A 20488-nucleotide genomic window follows, 5' to 3' on the forward strand; every position below is an offset into this window, starting at 1 on the left:
GTTCAGCAGTTTCTCGAGTATCAACATGTAGGGTTGTCACAGTACATAAGTTTCACGAATCATGTTACCCATGTCATGATTCGATATGTATCACAATACTTACTTTTGCAACACTATTGCGTAAATTTAGTTACATTTGAACATTAGTATTTCATATTTTTTAAGTGTCCATGAAAAGATTAACATTTTTTGCACTTAGAGATTAAAGGTTCTAATTTCCCATCATTGTGCTTGGAAAAGAATCATTTATAACTTACATAATATCCAAAAAAAAATGATACAGTTGCAAAATGTAAATGAAGCATAAATATTTTTATGCCAGTACTTTCAAAACTAAATGTTGATGCAGTTTTGAATCTGTCAATAATTGTGTCATGTTAGGAAAAGTATCACTATGTCATGGCATCCCTATGTATGTAAATTTTATTTTCCTTATGAAAATGTATCGTAAATCGTCAAAGCTAATTTTAACTCTATAAACAATAATTATGGTGACGTATTTACAACCATGTTCTTATATTTCCAGGCCAAGGAGGTCCAGTTACTGGTACCACACAACCAACTACAAGTGGTGAGTTTTGTGTTTAAATGTCAGTATACATACAGTGAATGAAGTTTCAAACAAAGAATGGACAGATGAAGATGTCATCATAGAACTGGAATATTCCTGAGTGCAGCATGAAACAAGCAGGAAAGTGAACAAACTTGTAACTTAGTTTTTGCTAAATATATTTTCTCATGTAGTCGCACAGGATGGGACCAGGGTCTATGTACTCTTAGCGGGCAGTAGGTTGGACAAGTGGTTTTAGAGTCTGCTCATTACATTGAAGGTCTGCATCTATTCCCCTCATGTACAATGGATACCCAGTGTCCCCTGCCATGATATAAGCGGCTTAAAAGTGTGCTCAGTATACACAGTTATGGTGATGTTATATTTGCTGTATATATCATTTGGATGAACGTGGGCCCCCTTGTTTCAGATGCCGGAGTGGATGGTGGCATGATCGCTGGTATTGTGATAGCTATCCTGGTTGTCATCGTCGTTGTCATTGTTGTCATCGTCGTCCTGCGCAGGAGGAAAAATGGTGGCGAACACTGTGAGTATACCATCAGGTCATAGGTACAGCATGTGAAGCCCTTTTCTGGTGTCCCTGGCAGTCATATTGCTAGAATCACACTAAACTCAATCACTGTGATCTATAAATGTGGCTGCTTTATTTTATATGTAAATATTTTTGTAAATGAAAATGAATTGTGCAGCATTTCTTAAAACTTACTCCTTTTACCCTAAATATCGGTTGCCTATAATATTTGTGTAATTTCCATATTCAGATGAAACAAAGGAAGAAGATGGGCCAGGGTAAGTGTGCATGCTGTTTTTTTAGATGAAATGAACAGGAAAATGTACCTAGGTTATAACATTTGTGAGGGAAGGACGCCATGGAGAAATGGCTGTTCTCTATTTTCAGATATTAATGTTCAAAATCTAACCATCATTTACTGACTGTTTTATTCTGGAGTGTAAATATATATTACTTAAAATCAGCTCAGTGGAGGGTGAGCAAAAATGACCAATAAACCAAAAGCAGATGTCAATTGTAATATGGTAGACTGAGATCTCGGCAACCCCCCAAACCCCTTCATTATTAGTCAAGAGTCTTGGTGGACAATTCATACTGATCATTGATCATGAGGATGATATGATAAGTTTTCTGTGTCAAAGTTATTCATAATATTTTTTGGTTGACAGTGTCTTTTTCAAGATTTTCAAGATTTTTTAGATTTTTGTGTGTGTGTTTTCAGTAATTTACATCGTCAGTCGAATCAACGTATGTTAAGTGAGACAAAGTATCAATTCATCAACTATGTTGATGCTGATTTGCAAAGTTCTTTGAGCATGTATCCTTGCATTAAAATATCGCTTTAGACCATCCCTGGATATTTCGCGCTTTGATCACGCTATATTCTTTTCATTTCGCCTTGCTGCTTCTCTCCCTTCACGAGGCACTGGAGAAGTCAGTCTAATGGTTGAAGTGGCCGCTCATGAGCCTAAAGACCTGGGTTCAGTTCCCCACATTGGTGTAATGTGTGAGACCATTTTTGGTGTCTTCAAATTGCTGGAATATTGCAAAAAAAGGCATAAAACCATACTCACTTATTTACTTTCTCTCACTTTTCACAAGAAAGCAGATTGCAGATAGACATTAAACGATTTATATTTTTCAAGTCATTGCTCATGCTGTCAGTCACTGGATTCCATTGTAAAGGTCAAATTAAGTACAAATCATGAAGCATGGTAAATATCATGGAAACATTTGCTGTTTTGGCTTCATTTTGACATGGTACTATGATGTGTAGTCAGGCAGCACCCAAAAGGCTACGTTAGTCCGTCCTAATGTCAGACACAGGTGAATTTTGTGGAGGATGGGGTAAAAAAAAAATCTAGTCTGTCCTCACGTCAGGTCAGTTTTAGCAAACCAATGACATATATAATGATTATAACCTTTTTGAATATTACCAAGGGATACTAGAACAATCAAACAGATAAAATTATTGCAAACGAATTTGATGAGATATGTTTATTTTAAGAACAGAGTTCTCTCCCTTAGCTTCTGGAGCTTATTAAGGAAGTGCATGATGGACCGCTTGTCACAGAATCAACGAATAGGAAAATGTGTATCTAGTTTCCCGCCAAATTTCAAACCAAAATGGCACGACCCTCATCAGTCAGTCTGCTGCTTTGACCAGTTTTAAGTTTTGAAATTTGGTTTTATTTATATTTGGAGGACAGGCTAGATTTTGCAGGACTTTTAAATAATTTGACCAACCAGTTGTGTGGAGAGACTAGATTATCTACATCTTTCCTACACTGCAAAGTTCTGTCTGAAATTACAGAAAGATTTACAAAAATACACTCAGTGATTCGTTAAGGGGATTGGCCTTGTAGATCAGATCCCCTCTGTAACCATGGTAGCAGGGATTATTATAAGATTGTGAATCTAGATTGAAATAGGCAGGGATTTACAGGAAGCAAATTCCTGCATCCCATATGCAGAATTAATGGTATGAGTCTCAGGGATCCTTAAATACAGGACCCAAGGTAAATGCCTGAATAGGTATTGAGGAACCTGTGCAGTCTAAGTAAACAGTGTCAATATTATTCGTTAGACTACTATGCTGAGTCTACAAACTCTAGTGGAAGGGTGTAACAGGTAACTTTTGAGAGAGACCTGTTAGAACACAGTGTACCAAATCAAGTTGACACTCGCACATACCCTTTGCACTTTTACCTTGAAAAAGTTTCTACCCAACTCGTTCTGAATGCTATTTTTTATATGATCACTTCCGGGTGATGCACATGGATCACGCCAGAACAGTGAGTAAACAGTCCCTGTAAATAGCGTTTTGACAATATTCAATGATGTCAGCTTGCAGAAATATTAGCTGATAGTAACCATGTCAACAGAAACCCCAAAGTGTATACACTGCAGGTCAAATATCTGTTTTATGTGGATTTTTGTTTGTTGAGAGATCAGTGTCAGTGACCTGGGAATTTTGTCCTACCGAACCTGTAACAGTAGCTGTTGTGTGATTGGTTCAACCCATTTGGCCATCACGCATTTCATAGGTCACCCAAAGGTTGCCTGACGGAACGTTCTACTAGGGTTGGGTTTGTTAGACTCAGTGTAAGGAATAACACAGAGACTAAGTTTACTGTGACTGGGAATCTGTGCTGCTAGGTTGATCAGGGTGCCATGGTACAAACACCTTCAGTGCAACAACTATAGTAAGCGTATGTTAAGGAGTGGGAGACACGATCACCTTAAGGTTGCAGTTGGCATAAGTTTGCTTAAAGGAATGGAACTCTCGATTATCTCAGCTTTAATACTGGTGCAGTCTGTATGAATAACTTAGATCATTGCGTTATGAATATACACTGTAGAAAGATTTGGTAATGTATTCATACACTATAGAGAAATTAATGCGGTATTAATGCTGACTTTCTACTTGCTTCTTCACTCCTGAAATAATTGAGTGCATGCTTGCTAACTGACTAATCCTTGTGTGCAATAAGATGGTCTGTGTTGAATTGCTCAGTGAATACTTGTCATGGTACATAGTAGTGCCATGCTGACAGCATTTAACACATTTTATCAACACATCAAAAATATCGAAACCCCACAGCATACTGACACCTATATTTTGTCAACAGTATTGAAACCACATTTATTTTATGGCATCTTTAATATATGAACAACATTGAAATCACACATCAATCTTACACACATGTTCAATGCAATTATCAGTTTGATAGATTTGACACGTGAGTTTATGCTGCTGTATTTATGTTCAGTATTTTGGTATGCAGACAGATTGGTCTCTGTCCCATGAAACTATTGTTGAAGTACGTGAATATATTTAGCATTTTCTCTTTCACAGTGAAAGGCCGGAAATGACTCCTAATGTAGTGTACAGTACACCAGCCAGCAACGACCCACGGGTAAGTACCTTTAAGAACGTAATTATAAATGTACTATATAAGAACATTCTAGGGTGTAATGTTGTTTTTCATACAATGTCCAACTTTGAGATATCAATGTTGAGATATCAAAGAAACCCCACAGAATTAGAATTATAAACTATTTTTCTCTATTTTATTGGAAACAATTCTCGTACACGTGCATCATCAACGGGACCATATCATCAAGTTGTCAAAGAGCAAATTAACGATGTTTTGGGGAGATAATTAATCAAAGTTAATAAGCAGAAGAATACAATCAACAACAGTACCCGTAAAAGTTGTCAAATGAACATTAGAACTTACTACGTCCATCTTTTTTGCGCGATTGTGTGCCGTACTTCAAGTGACATCTCGGCTTTCTTCGCCTCGAACTTGATGCTCGGACACAATGTTTAGTGATAAAAAATGTGCATAAAGCATTTTTGTCAAAGGTCATAACCTGGCACAGTACATGCACTAAACTCTGTAATGTATGTATAGGTGGTGGTATGTTGTCGATCACGTTCAGAGTAGCATGATTTTACTCATAACTTTCATCTGAATCTAAGTTTACAAAGGATATTATCCATTGCTGTTATCTGATTGGCTGCCATAGGTCATATGTTTGATTTTGACCATTCACGATCCTTATAGCAGACTGTGGCAAATAAGCGTCATTAGAAACTAGTTTTTATCCAAAGAGATTGCTTCTTACAAATCGAAAAATACTCTTGACAAGGTTGATGTTCAGAGCTTTCGAACGATACCCGCCATCAAATGAATCGCTGCCTCGCATGTTATTTGTACGGAATTTCGAAAACCGGGGTGAATTTGCCCTAGTTGTATCCCCGTTACCAAGCGGAAAGCCATTGATATTGTGGAAAAGATGATCATAGATATTAATTGAGAAATCTATAGTAATAATTTTCCGATTACTTGAAAATGAAAATATAAAAAGGTGAAGGGAAACTTAATGGTATCGCATCGTGGCTCTCAGGTCGGGGATATAATGACATGTTACAAATGAATGCCCCTGCTCCAATAATCACTCACTTCTTGAAAGTGCTTGTGCAAACAACAAAACAATTGCAATCGGGCCTCCTATTGCTTGCGTGGCATCTACAAAACAATAGGAAGCAATCACCGTTTGTGAAGTGACAGGAAACAGCAGATCCGATTGGCACGTCAAATGGCGACCGGACAGGATTATAACTTTTTAAAAATTGATATTGTGTGTAAATAGCTAGGTATAGAACTTAATAATGTCTAAGGGCAAAATAATTTGAAATAATGAAAACTGTACACTTCGATTTGTACTTTATTGAGCATGTATAACTAAGTGTCTGTAATTGTCGTAAACTTCCTAGCAGGTGTACCGCTAACCTGTAAGATTGTCCTCACATGGCACTGACAACCAGAAAAATACTTGCGTGAAATTGTGCCTTGTAGATAAGCTGACCCCCTTCTACTGACAACATTCTTTGGTCCTCAAAATTCGGCTTTAACACAGTAATATACGTTATTCCATCCTTGCCTGCTAGCCTATCACAAATGCATAGATTCTTTCCTCCTAAAGTATGATATATATGAATGAATGGGCCACTTAAAAACAGCATAATATTTAAAGTAAATTGTCAATTCTGATTCAGGAAACATATGGGATTTTTTGTATCACTGTATATTTTTAGACCTTTCCTTAATGGTTCTGTTTGCTTACCATGACATTCAAGACTTACAGGTCAATACAGGTCTAATGACCTAAAGGTCATGGTTACAGCAGCCTGAAGGTGATGGCCTTTGTGATAGTGACAAATGTCATGATGACCTATATTTCGTTAACAAAGGTCATGTCAGATTGACATATTCCTGGACACAGGTAACAGGTGGCAGAATTCATTGTCATTTTCGCTCTTACCTTCTGAACTTTACCTCTGAAGAACTGAGTCAAAACTTTCGAATAAGCCCTCATTAACATGGCATGGAAATTATGACAATCTTTTAAATTCTGCCACCTTACCTTGTCTTGCAGGAAGACGATGACAAAAAAGATCGAAATGCTAACGCAGAAGGCCTACATTATGCCGACCTTGACCTTGCTAGACTACCTGAGAAAGGAGAACCACGTGCCAGGCAAAAAGATGCTCCAACCGAATATGCATCCATTCGACTGTTTTGACAACTTTCTGTGATAAAAAAGACATTGTACATTGACATCCACCTAAAAGTTGTTTCTCCATGTTATCTGTTTGGAAGAGTTATTCCCCTTTTGGAATATGAAACATTCAAGGACCTGCTGGCACAGAACCACCCAAGCACTAAGTCTTTTGATAATGTTGTATATTCACTTGTACTTTAACATTTTGAAAGCCAAGAAGTTTAAGATGATCCTTATGATTTAAGACAGTTATGGCACCTGTATATTAATACTTACAGCAGGTACCGATTAACAACGATTGTAGCACCAAGATAGTATTTACAGTCAGGGAATAATACTAACATTATGACAAAGGACATATTAAGACCTTCAAGATTTGACAAAGATAACTATTTTTAATTTAACCTGTGCTTTGTCATGATAGTGTCTAGCAGGCCATTTGATTTGGCATGTTGTTAGGATTATATTATAAGACTAATTGTCAAGAGTGTATTATTTTTTGTATTAAGTGATGGAATTTGGTTTTAAATATTATTGAATGAAAATATATTTTCCAAATGAATATTTATCACAATGCAAAAAAATTGCCTTGTTTAGTAAACTGTTTTGTTGAGTAGACACGGGCAAAATGTTTACACAAAGTGAATGGAAGTGAATTAGGTTATGCAAGAAAGTAACACTTTGACATTGAGAACAAAGCAACTGTATTGTTGACGGTTCCTAAGCAAACCTAACTAAAGGTGGACTTCATAGTTGGTGCATAAGAAGACAAGTGAGTGTTGATTGCTGTCATGGTATGCTGAGTGTATTGAACTTTGCTTATATGTCAATCACATGATTAATGGTATTTCAGATAACAGCTTTGAGAGGCATTTCAGACGTGAGATTAGTTTTATGATGTGATAATATTTGCAAACATTTGATTCTGTGAAATTTGATTTGATGAGATTTTTGTATTTCATAATTTGTATGTTATTTATACAGTATCTTTGCTTAGATATACTGCAAGAGCTTTCTATATTTTGTATAAAATATTCAGGTTTCTAACATGTCTCAGTGTTTCATTATACCCAGACTACCCTGATTCTCTGATTTGTATGATTATGTGCTTTCATCAGTAGTTTAATATTGGAAATTCAGAAATGATGAAAGTACAATTCTCTGAAAATACTTGACAAATCTTAGCAGTCAAGACATACTTAATAAGAGAGGCAGATACTTTTTTTTATCGTGATCATGCAAATTTTAGTGTTCGAGGCCAATTCACGCACTTCAATTAAAAACTGTTATTTCAAGCCCTAAACCATCAACAGAGTGATAACTAATAATACAATCTTTCTTAAAATGCTGAAAAAAGACCAAGCAGAAAATCTGTTCATCCTGTGATGTGTTTCACACTGGATGGTGCAAGGTGGTTGCTAAAAAATTAACCCCATCGAAAACAGGAAAAGAAATGAACTACTACTTATATATTATACATGCAAACAATATCTACATAAATATTATTTCAAAGCCATCAGTACCAATTTTGGTAAATTACATGGTTTTGCCTATGGAATAATGGTGTTAAATGTCACCTCCTACTGTGAATTATCACTCATGTGGTATGACCTTCAAGATATGAATGAAGAGATCACAATTTCTCTCTAAACAGCCTCCCAGACATCACAATCGTAAATCTGTAAGTATTTATGCCCTTCGTCTGCTATAGATGTGAACAAAAAACTATGACAGCAACTTCTTTCAAATGTTGATATATGTATATTTTGTGATCAGATTACGTCCATTACTTGAATGTTATATTTAAAGGTGTCTATTTTGAAAAGGTTTAATAGACTTTGCTTTAGTAGATTCAGCTGTAGGTACTTTCTGTTTCTCAGATCTTTCAGAGTGGAAGTTCTTCTTTTAGATATTTGTCAAATTTACCCTGATTTATTTTTTTAATGGGAAATTGGTCTTTGGTACATAGACCCAAAATATAAACTAGAGTTAACTGTCCCTCTCTAAGCTTAGTATGGAGATGCAATTATATGTTAGATGACAAAGTATGATTAATATCAACATTTGAGGGTGTGTAACAGCGCCTTATTTTGCCTGTTCTTCGCAATAAGACTGAGCATGTCATGGTAGCTTTTGACTCACTAACTTACTCTATTGCCTCCAAACATGTTCATGTATATCTCAGTCGCCATCTTTTCACCACGTCCACATCATATGTTTGAGACAGGTAACTTCATCACGCTTAATCAAAGATACTCACCTCTCTCTGGTACACCATATGCTCATATTTGCATGATGTTTTGCTACATTACTCGAAACTTTTCTGAGTCATTTTTGTCCTATAAAAGAATTAGGGTTGATAAATTTTTATAGACCCATTTTGTTTTCATTTCAAAACTATGTCACATGGCATGGAGTCCACCAAAATGTTGCTGCAAACTTGTGTTTGTCTCAGGGGTTCAGTCAGGAATTTTTTCATACATGATACTCTGTTCAACTTTTGATAAAGATATTGAAAACTGGTGGGGATTTGTTCGGTCTCGGCAAGTGGGTGGAGGGGAGCACAAGTGACCCAGTGGTATGTTATGCTCCAACACTCAGAGTTGCCCCCCTTTGACGAGTCAGAAACTTATGACCCTGGCTAGAATTCACCCTTTTCGTGGTTTGTCTGAATAATGCTTGACTTGTCGCACCAATGTCAAATACATTTGGGACCTCTGTCACTTTAGACTTAATTTGTGTGCCAGGCTAATTTAACTGGAATCACTTTAAAAGCAGCTCCCAGCCATAGTCAACAAATCACAATTTGGTATTAGTTAAACACCTTTCGAAATCATTCCTTTGACTACAAGATGTTGAGTAGTACACTGGTTCAAGTGTTCACTCATCACACCGGATCCCTGGGTTTCAATTCCCCCCAACATGGGTATACTGTCTGAAGGTGGTGTTACTCAAATATTGCGAAAATGAGTCCGCAACACCAAACATGTTGTTGTCTAACATCTCTGGATGAGAACAAGACTATATTGACATGGCTGAATTGTGAGTTTTCATTCTCATAAAGGGCAATCCCTATCAGTAGTTAAACAGTATAGTTTCTAACATAATACATCAAATGTGTGCTGTAGTTAGAGTTTTGCTTCAGGCTAGGTACAGATCTAGGAACTAGATGTAGAAACGTATGCTATTTCTTGCAATAAAGCTTCAAACTTATTGTATTTGGCTCATTTGGCTAAAAGTCAAGTGAGTCTGTGTCGAGGGCCCTGGTCCATGAAGTGATTGCAGTGCTAAGGTGATTGTGACTCTCATGCTTTAACATCTTGTGGCAAGATTATCTTGTTTAATAGGTACTGTGTGAGTCTGGCATAAACATAATCTCCATGCAAACCACTGAGCCATTGAAATTTAAAGTGCTATTATTGAATATGACATCTATACGCTAAGAGGTTCAGATCTGATTTTCAGTATGGCAGGCTTGAAATGTCAATGGACATATCTCAGCTATTTTGGTTCAAAATGAAGTGAAATTTGGGAGTCAGAGAGCCTGAACAGATGTATTGGGTGTGAAGTTTGAAGTTTTCACCTTTATGTTACCTTTACTAAATCCTTTATGGCGTGATATTTTCAAATCTTGGGAAATGACATGTTAAAAGAAAGAAACCTGATCTTTAGGGGATACTAAGAGCAAATAACCGATGTAAGTCGTATTTTACACAACGCTTGTAGTATGTTTATGAGCAGTATGGTTCAGACAGCTTTGATCAATAATCCCCAGCCTTGTATATCATTCAGACTGCAATACTCAGTGATTTATAAGAACCCTTTTGTATATATGGCTATATACTTTCATTAAATAAGTACAAATTAGTTCTTTTGGCAAACACCTTTAGTTTGAGGTGAAATGTCTGAATTTGAAATGTTAGTGTTATTTATGGCAAGTTGTATTATACTATTGAATGATACATTCCCAAGTTTCATGTACATAGTTTCTGTGCTGCTTCTTTACCTATTACCTCCCTTGTACATAACATGTTAAGATCCACAGAAACAGTAACATGTCTTTGATAAATTTATTCCAGAAGACCGTAGCAACTGATCAGTCTGGTTTATTATGATTGTTTGATTTTGTTTATCAGGCCAGACCAACAACAGTTTTTGTTTCTCTGACCAGCTGAAACACTTGTGAGGTTTAAAGATATCCATATAATTTACTCTTTGTAGTAATGATTGTAGCAAGCTGCAAAACCATCAGAACTTGCTTTGATTACCCTGGGTTTTTTGTTCCAAATACATCCAGAATGACTTATTGCACAAAGAACCCAGTCCTCTTCTTTGATGTTTGAAAGATGTTTTTTCCAAGTAAACTTTGTACTTTTTTTCTCATGATTAAATCCATTGAGTACAGTCCTTAAAAAGGGCACTATGTGAATTGTAGATCTGGGCCAAACTTTTTCTTATATCTTGCATTTTGATTGGTTATAATCTCAGTTTGTCTGTTTAAACTTCGATCCCAGTGTGTTGTTAGACTGGCTATCAAACTCTCTCTTTATAATTGTGGGGGTGGGGTTGCATAGTAACCTAATCAATTCCCAACATGGATACAACGTTTGAAACCCAGTTCTGATATCTCCTGCTATGATTGATGTTGCTGGACTATTGCTGAAAATAGCATAAAACCATACTCGGTCACTCATTACAAGAAATCAGATTGGTCTGGTCTGTATAAACCCAGTCTAGTTATCTACAAGAATGTGCCAAATATACAGAGCAGTGTTTGTTGGTTCATGTTTCCATTAGCTTGCCAGCTTGTCTCAATGCACCGTATAGTTGTCTGGTGTGCTGTAACCTAGGAGGGTTCAAATCCCATGTTTGAACTAATATGTGTGGTATAGCTTATTTCCTGACACCAAAACCCTAATGACAGTTTTACCCAAACAGGGAATATTTTGAGTCAGTAACATTGTGTAGATCTGTTATGTTAGCATAGCATGATACTAAGAGCAATACGGTCCACAGCGCCAAATTCAGTTGCTATGATACTGTACTGAGGAAAACAATAATGGATAACATTATATCACAAGTGCAGCTGTAATTGTATTTTCCTCACAAGTTGTGTGATACAAAGGTTGTGAAGAAACCTTGGAAAAACATAAAGGACCACTTGTGTTTGTGTGATCCCTTGTTTTGCCCTCAGTCTTAGTAATCATAAATCTAGTAATAAGGATGTTGAACGTTTGGATAAATGTGTGGACGGTAATTGCCCTAGTCCATTTTGAACAGGTTACCTTTTAAAGGTTAATTTGAAAATTGATTTGACTATATTTTATGGTTGGTGCCTTAAACTGCTCATGAAGGTCACACGTTTCTGAGCAAATACTTTGTGTCAGATGTAAGTTTTCACAGCATGAATGCTATACCATGGAATGGACTGTACACATTCCGTATATTTTTGTTGTTTTCTGACAAGTATTGTACATATTAATGCTTGTTTACCCTTGTATACAACATCTGTTTTGTAAATAAATTTGACATATATCTTTCCTATATAAATAGTGTTTCTTCTTGAAATGCCATAGCTACGTGATAAGTCAGGAGAAATGAACTGAAGTGTTGTTAGGAAAACACTGTCATTTGTTATCGGTCTTACATGGGTACAATGTGTGAAGCTTATTTCTGGTGTCCCATGCTGTGATACTGGTGGAGTGTTGCTGAAAGTGGTGGAAAAACTAAACTCACTTACATAGTTTGTGGTTGATAGAGAAAAAAAGCACCTGCTGGATGTGAAGACATCACTGTGTAGCCATATTCGTTCTTCCATTTGCACATGTTTCACGGGTGGTTCAGGGTCCGTTCCCACACTGCGACAATGTGTGAAAACCCATTTGTGGTGTTCCTGATGGTAGCTGGATGTTGGTAAATGAGGTGTATAACTGTTTTCACCTATCTATTATTGTTCGAGGTGCTTTGTACAGTGGTATGAATGAGATTTCACACATCATGTACACCAGTATAAATGGTATTTCTCACATATGTACAGTGCTATAAATGAGATTCATTCACAATTGCACACATCTTTCCTTGGCTGTGCATTGTACTTGTTTACAATAGCCATGTACGTATGTACATTTAGGATAAATACTATTAATACTAAATCCACATGAGTTGCCTCCATTGCCAAGTAAACAAAACATGCAGATAGCATGAAATAGCATGGCCCTCATTTGATGCACAGTAGCTACAGAGGTAAAGGAATTATCTGCCAAATATCAGACATGTTGTCTTTATCTTCCATAAAGCCATACGTAACCATGGCTTTCTGATCTTTCTCCATAACACAGCTTTTTGTTGTCTGAGGCTGTGAATTAACAATACTTACTTGGCTTGGCTAAATATTATTAAAAGTGTTATAACAAGGATGGCATCAGAAAAATCTACTTAATACTGTCTCATCAGGGTTTTAGACGATTTACAGAGTTGATGAAGTTGAATTACAGTTGGAGAAAATCGGCAGATCTGCCACAAATTGCCATATTTATAAGTTACCTGAGTCACTGATGGATGTACATTGTCATACCCCTTGGGACAGACTGAAGATTGTAGACAAATGAATGACATTTGCATCTGAGGGACTGCTGATTGCAATGCATTAACATACCAGAAACCAAGGAATTTAGGTTCTAATCCCACTTCTCTAGTGTAATGTTTTCAGTGTTAGTGACAGTCATGTCCATATCTCAGAGTTACTTCCCTCACCCATGGGTCCATAGTCCAACAGGGACATCCATGTTGCTGTGTTGTTGGTAACAAGCCCTTCGAGCATCAGTCGTAATAAGTGAAGCAAACTTCAGGCTTGTTCATGAGCTGTCGGCGAGGTAGAGTAGTAGTAGATTCAGATTTGCAAGTCACACCGAAAACCTAGGTTTGATTCCCCACATAGATACAATTTATGAAGCCAATTTCTGGTATCCCCTGCCATGATATTGCAGGAATATTACTAAGAGCAGCATAGAATTAAACTCCCTCACTACAACTGTTTATGTTAAGGTATGGTATGATAACCTTGTCAGTAAAATGTTCATCTGCACCCAGGTTGGAATACAGATGTGTTGATTTCTGCTATTGTTTTCAATCTCTGGTGTGTCTGGTCTGAAACTGTCATGATAGGTATTTCTGAATGGTAAACTAAATTAACTTATTCAGTATAATTTAATGCCTATAATCGTACAACTGTTGACACTCACCTTTGCCAGTCAACCTCTCACCAGGATAGTATGCAGAATTTCTGCACTTATGGTTCCTACATTTGGTAACTTAGATTGTAACTGACCAAGGTAAACTGAACCAAGAAAGAACAGAATACTAGGAATGACAAGTCTTCTGTGGTTGACTTTATGACTATGAATATTGTACCAAACTGAAGTTGATCGTCCGTAAAGTCGTCTTGACATTCCTGTTACATGCTTCTAGAAATAGTAGAATGCCTCTCAAACAGAGCAAAATACTGTAGTGTAATGGATGAGTCAAGGTGTATCTGTCTTTAAAACAGTCAAGTTGAAGAAAGTATGAGAATGGAAGTAAGATTCGAGGAAGTACAGACTGCATTATGATGATATGTGAAACTGTAACACATAACAGTCTTGTGGTTACCATCAATACTGCAATATTCACATCATGCATAACCTATGTTTGTGTCAGGAATCATAATTTGGCTCACAGCCTAAGAAGAATCAGGTTATGTAAATGTTTTTGGTTTTGGAAATTATATATATTTAAATGGAACAAACTGACCACATTGATGTCTGTAAAGCCAAGGACACTGAATAGTATATGATACACAGTACCCATAGTTCATTTCTAGAGTTTGGGTAGCCCAGTGGTTAAAGTGTTTACTCATCATGTAGAATGCCTGGGTTCGATTCTATACATGGATGCAGTGTGTGAAGCGTATTTCTGGTGCCCCCCCACTGATATTGCTGGAATATTGGTTAAAAAGTGTAAAACCACACTTGAATCCCAAATGGTCCTGATTTTTGGTTTGACGTTTCTTAGTGTCAGAAACGTAGAGTTTGTTTCTCTTTTTCCACATTCAATCCATAGGCAGTAATGTTAGTAGAGTGCTGAGTTTAAACAATCATTTTAGACTTCAACTGTTTGTTATACTTAGCTGGCTTGTCCCCTGAAATGAGAAAAGAAACATATTTAACATGAAAATTTCGGCTACTTTGTTTAACATTTGGTGAAAAATAACAAATGTGAGATTTTGTCTCCTTTGTAGAAAGGTCAATAATCTTCATACTCTCGATCTAGCAACAAAACTAGCTATCTTTACATACTGATTTAAAATTGTACTTCTGTGGTTGTGTGGGGGTAGCCTCGTAGTTAGAGTTTTAGCTTGTGACTTTTAGTCTGAAAACTGCTCATGCGGACACAGTATTCACATATTACTGCAGTATTGCTAAAACTCACTCACTCACACACACACACTGTGACTTTGAATTTCAATCTTAAGAACGCTTTGAGCTTGCTGTTCACTTCAAGCTTAGGCATGGATATGTCCACGGTGCATATGCTATTTTTTCAAAAAGCAGCAGCACTAAACTAGGATATTAAATTCAAAAACATTTCCAATCAAAACACCTTGAATTTTGTGATTTGGATTTTGAAGCAACTGATGAAAAGTTCCAAATGTTATGATATCCTGTCTATACAGCAACTGAATTCATTCTTTCCAGCCAAACAGAATGAAGGGACGTGAAAACGACGCCATGGACGTGCCACATGAGCGTAATCCACATAACTACTACCACAACCGCGGCCAGGCTAACCCCGCTATGGATGACAACCTGGACGACAGCAGAGCCAGCCGACGCAGCTACGACGACGACGACAACGACACCAGGATGGGCAGATCACAGGGTTATGGATCAGCTGTATAAGAAGTGGCAGCAGCAGCAACGTCATAAATATACAACATTGTCGTCTATTCCATGGCTTACACAGAGCAGATGATATTCTGAAAATCTTAACATTGAAGTATGCAGGGATGTTTAGTTTTCAGCCAGAAAAATACAGATGTTTGGGAATTTGCTCTCTGTAAGTTAAGAATGAGGCTTTTCACATTGTCGTTATTGAAAATCACGTGTCATTCACTCAAATGTTTTTTTTTGTAAATTCCCTTTTTGTAAATTGAAGTGACATGAAAACGCATAAGTGATCTATAAAACAAAAATCCGTCCCAGTTCCCTGGCTGATGGACAGCAAACATATGAGACTATTTTTGTACTTTTCGGGTTGAAACTTGGCTTCACGTGGTGCATCCAATAAGTTCTGCAGCATTAGAAGGGAAGGAGTACTAGAAGATATTTGAAAATCTGCAAGAAATAATATGATGGTTGGATTTTTTTTCGTTGATATTTTTAGAGTAACTAAAACATATAATCTCTCAGCTTTTATAAATATGGCACAGATTGTGCTAAAAGATTTCCATACTTACAGTCATAGCAACATTTCCAGTGGTTTTTAGCGTAATGTCACATAAGAATGAACTTTTTTGGCAGACAGTGGCTTCAAACTGATGGATAAATGATGTATGCCCTAAACCAGCAAAGCAGAGATTTGAGTTTCCTTGCCCAACATGTATGTTATTAAGGAACCAGGAGGACAGTTTTAAGATCGCCGAAATTAATTTGAATCATGTAATGATACCTGATAATAAGTATATGCATGTTACAATTTAAAATCAGGAAAGATTGGTGACTCCTGAATGGATGCATGTACGCTTTCATAACAATAAGATTGATATTTTCAAGGCATTATTTGTACTGGTATGTTGGATGTGTTATAATCTTGCCTCTGGGTGTCCTGCTGTCTTGATTTATAGATGTGTGTAGTGATCAGTGTGCTCTCAGTCTGGATTTTTATCCAGAGGTCCCAATTTGTTGGCCATTGGTCCAGACTGGTGGTCCCTCAACATGGATCCCAGTTGATGATCCAATGGTCCACATTTGCAGTTCATCAGGTCTTGGTTAAGGGTGTAAATTGTTGAAGAATCTGCATCCTCAAATATCATTTGTCAATAATCTTGCTTTTCACATACATGTATGCTTCTTAGTGTTAAATAATCTTTGATATCTTTAGCTGCTTACAAATATAGAATTTAAAGTATTGTTTCCCCATTTTATTTTCCACCTAGCTGTAAATACATATACATGTCAATAAGAGTGATGACATGCCAGTGTTGTGAGACATGGCTAGTATGTGCATTAGTGAGACCTTAGGCATAGGAGTATTTCTGTCTTCAGCATGATCACTTCTTTCATCCTTTGATGTTAAATGATTTTAGGGTTTTTCATTATGGCAAATTATTGAAAAGAATTCACCACCTTTTGTATTCACGAATTGCAGTAAATATCTCTGCTTCAAAAATGCAATTTTTCTTCAGGAAAAGGGTTCTTAGAGTTTTTCTGTTAAACATCTTGACTGCAGATGTTTGGGGACTTTTTACTTTACAGTAAGCATCACAAGTAAATGTTACTGTGACTTGAAAACCTTGATTCATAACAATGATCACTTGGTATTTTGCCAGGCCTGTGATAAGTTGTATGTCAAGTAGTGTCACAGATACATGCACAGTCAATCTGGTCATAATGCTCAAAGAGATATTGTCCTCCTAAGCAAATTTCCAGATAAACAACTCACTGGCTCCTCGTACAGTCACAGTCCATCTCCCTAAATTGTCTCCCCTAGTTGTCGTTTATGGACAAGGAGACCAGATTAACAAGGTGTCACACTATTGGATAGTGGTGAACATGTTGGAGATAGATAGACATCATGTAACAGTGTAGAAACAATAGTGCTGACAATTGCCCAGTAAGTTACTTACCTACTTTGTTGACAGCTCTGAAACATATACAAGTGCTTTTCTTCATTTTCTCTCAAGTTCTAGTTCTATGATTTGGGTAGTGAAGGGACAAACAGTTTCAAGACTTCACATAATTGTTCTGGATGTTCTATTTCTGGATGTCGTTTTTCTCTCTTGTCATAAATTCTATCTTGTCATAAATTCAAGGGGATAGTGGACTAGACCTGGGCCATCGAAGCCAATGCTGACCCATGGTCAGGCTCCGGTCTCAGCATCTCTGAAAGGCAATCATTGCCATAGAACAGGAATATTACTGAGTCAGCATTTCTTGAAATTGGTTAAATCCTTTGCTCAGCAATATAAAAAATGATTTGTATATTTGATAAGAATCCTTGAAAATGAATTGTATATAGTTGTTGTGTGTCTGGAGAAATGTCTGATTGATTCATTAATTCACTGAATTAATTCATTGATTCATCCTTTCTGTTTCGGAATGAGATTCTGATTGTGTACCAAATATTTAGACATGTATATTACATATATCACATTGTATATAATCATTTTTGTATGTCCTTTATATTTTTACCATGCTGTTTGATGTTATCATGAAAATATCATATTAGCATTTGCGTTTTCATCTTATGCAATATGAAGATATATTTTTTTGTGATTTGTTTTTCCACATTGAATATTTCCTTAGAGGTCTGAACACATTCCATTCTTGTTACCATAGTTACATCTCTGAATTGGTTTGATTTTAGCATGTTAACAATTGCAACAAGCACAAGGTTGGTGACTTCAACAGTAAGATTTCTTTCAAACTCAATAGGCAGTGAATATCCAGATTTTGAAGGTCTCCATTGTAGTAAATACTTGACCATATCTGAATATGATAGAAGTTCACTGATGTTCAGGAGCATTGTTTTTCATGTTTTTTTGTTTAAAAAAATACCAAGTAAATTTTGAATTTCTTTTTGAACTTCTTCACTATTAAAATTATGTTTGGTTAATGATTAATTGTGATACACTTGTATTAACAGGGTGGTTAATTAAAAGCATGTACTGAGAGTTGGAAGGTAGTGACCAGTTATCATTATGTAGAGACACTTGTTTCTTATATTATAATTTGCCAATATTTCCCATGGACCTCAATCATCAGTGTGTCTGACGCCAGGTAGTTCTGTGACCATGAGATGATTTATGCTCATGTTTCCATGGTTGTGAAGAAAGTAACAACATGTACATTAATGAAACATACTATTTGCACTTTCTTGCTGATCCCAAACTTTCACAACTTCACTTAGACAGATTTATCATTTGAAATTTTATCCATTTAAAGCTTAAGAAAAAATAAAGGGTAACCCCTCTTTAGGTAAACAGCCCTTTTATTCTAACCTTATGCACTTGATAAATGATTAACCATAAAAAGAAATTTCATGCCACCAGTGAACCATTTTGCAAACCATGGAAGTGACCGATATTCAACACCCACCAATAGCAGGTAAGGGGACTACAAGAGGCAGTGACATACTGAAAACTTTGATCCATCCTTAGGCTTAGATATTTAAACCAAATGTGACCCCACATCATAGTATCTGTTTTATCCATGATTTGATCCTTAGCAAAGTGTGAGTAGTATATGTGTCTGGACAATTGAAGTTTGGCTCAAAGAGCAAGACTTGTTAATGGTAACAGTTTGACATGAAGTTATATTTTTTGTATTTTTGTTTGTTGTAATACTGACAAATTATTATATATAAAATCACATTTACCAGGTGTTCCTGTTATAATTTGCTTGAAATGTCAGAATTAACTCACCCAGAATTTGCCAGCCAGTATTGATGGTTCTTATTTCTAAACTGAGTGAAGACAAGCATATCCGTGTTTTGAAAATAAGGAAATCCAGCTAGGAAGCATTACTTATTATACAGGAACTTTTGTGCTCTAAACCCATCTAAAACAGAGTGATAACATCACATGGCCATTTAACGGAGATACTTTCTAAAGCTGTGTTGTAATTTGAAAAAGTTGATGCAGACTCATGTCCCTTGTGCATTGTCAGTTCAGTCCCAGATTTGCCCGTTCCCCATTCCCGAGCTCAAAGTGGCTGATGAACGGAATGCGAACACACAGTCATCCGACATCAAGAATACATTGGGGAAAAGTAGTCTGACAGCTTTTACCAGGCAGTTCAACACAAACTGGAGATCAGTTACTACCATGTTGTATGACAATTAAGATGGTTAACAGATTCAAACAGTTGTTGGTTGTTGAAATCATTCTTGTACATTATGAAGAAATTGTAGAAATTAACATGATTTTCATATTTAATTATAAATACTATTTTAGCTATAATCAATCAAAATAAAAAAATGAAAAACAATAGTTTGTTTGTTTGTTTCTAGTGTAGGGTCTTGGAAATCTTGTTTCGAGTATGAGAGAAGAAAAAGTAAACCTCAGCAATTATTTCATTTCTCATTTCTACAGACTCGCACATGGAAGAAGTCAATCTTTTCACACAAAGATCAAATTGCTGGCTTTAAACATTTTTTTATGTATAATTCTGGACTTGCATCCTACAGTTGTGCTCCAAGATCTGATTTGAATGTCACTTCATGTCTTATCTAAAATGTATTGATCTGTTGTGTCACTCGCTTCACCTTATTGGCTACCCTCGCCAATATTCCATCTGTGTGGCAGCGATCTGTAAATAATCCAGTCTGGACCAGACATCCCAATGGTTTTATCATCACTGGATTAAGATGACATGTCGGCCAAATCAGATCTACAGAGTTCATAAATGTTGCATGTTGTATCTTGATAATCACAGGCTTATGAATGTCACAGGCTCAACAAACACCTGTGTAGATAGGACCCTGATCACGCTAGTCACCTCTTATTTATGGATTGCTGAAGACTATTTCTAGACCAGATCTTTATGGTAACCATTTGATGAGGCAGGTAACCTGCA

At 36.5% G+C, this 20488-nt stretch overlaps 1 protein-coding gene across 3 annotated transcripts in view; it reads left to right on the forward strand.

Annotated features, from left to right (window-relative positions):
- LOC137287832 (uncharacterized) overlaps positions 1-19897 on the forward strand; it is a 32018-nt gene extending 12121 nt beyond the window's left edge. Inside the window, exons 4-9 of one of the 3 annotated variants that reach the window (XM_067820219.1) lie at positions 527-571; positions 981-1097; positions 1333-1360; positions 4441-4501; positions 8311-8337; positions 15389-19897. In XM_067820219.1, the coding sequence (XP_067676320.1) occupies positions 527-571; positions 981-1097; positions 1333-1360; positions 4441-4501; positions 8311-8337; positions 15389-15592 (482 nt within the window). In that variant the 3' untranslated portion in view covers positions 15593-19897. Of the gene's footprint in view, positions 1-526; positions 572-980; positions 1098-1332; positions 1361-4440; positions 4502-6530; positions 12207-15388 lie in introns of those variants that run through there. The other 2 variants (XM_067820232.1, XM_067820226.1) reach the window with 2 other exon arrangements.
- Positions 19898-20488: the final 591 nt, after the last annotated feature.

The sequence above is a fragment of the Haliotis asinina genome, chromosome 1 (genome assembly GCF_037392515.1).
Source record: "Haliotis asinina isolate JCU_RB_2024 chromosome 1, JCU_Hal_asi_v2, whole genome shotgun sequence".
NCBI classification, from domain to species: Eukaryota; Metazoa; Mollusca; class Gastropoda; order Lepetellida; family Haliotidae; genus Haliotis; species Haliotis asinina.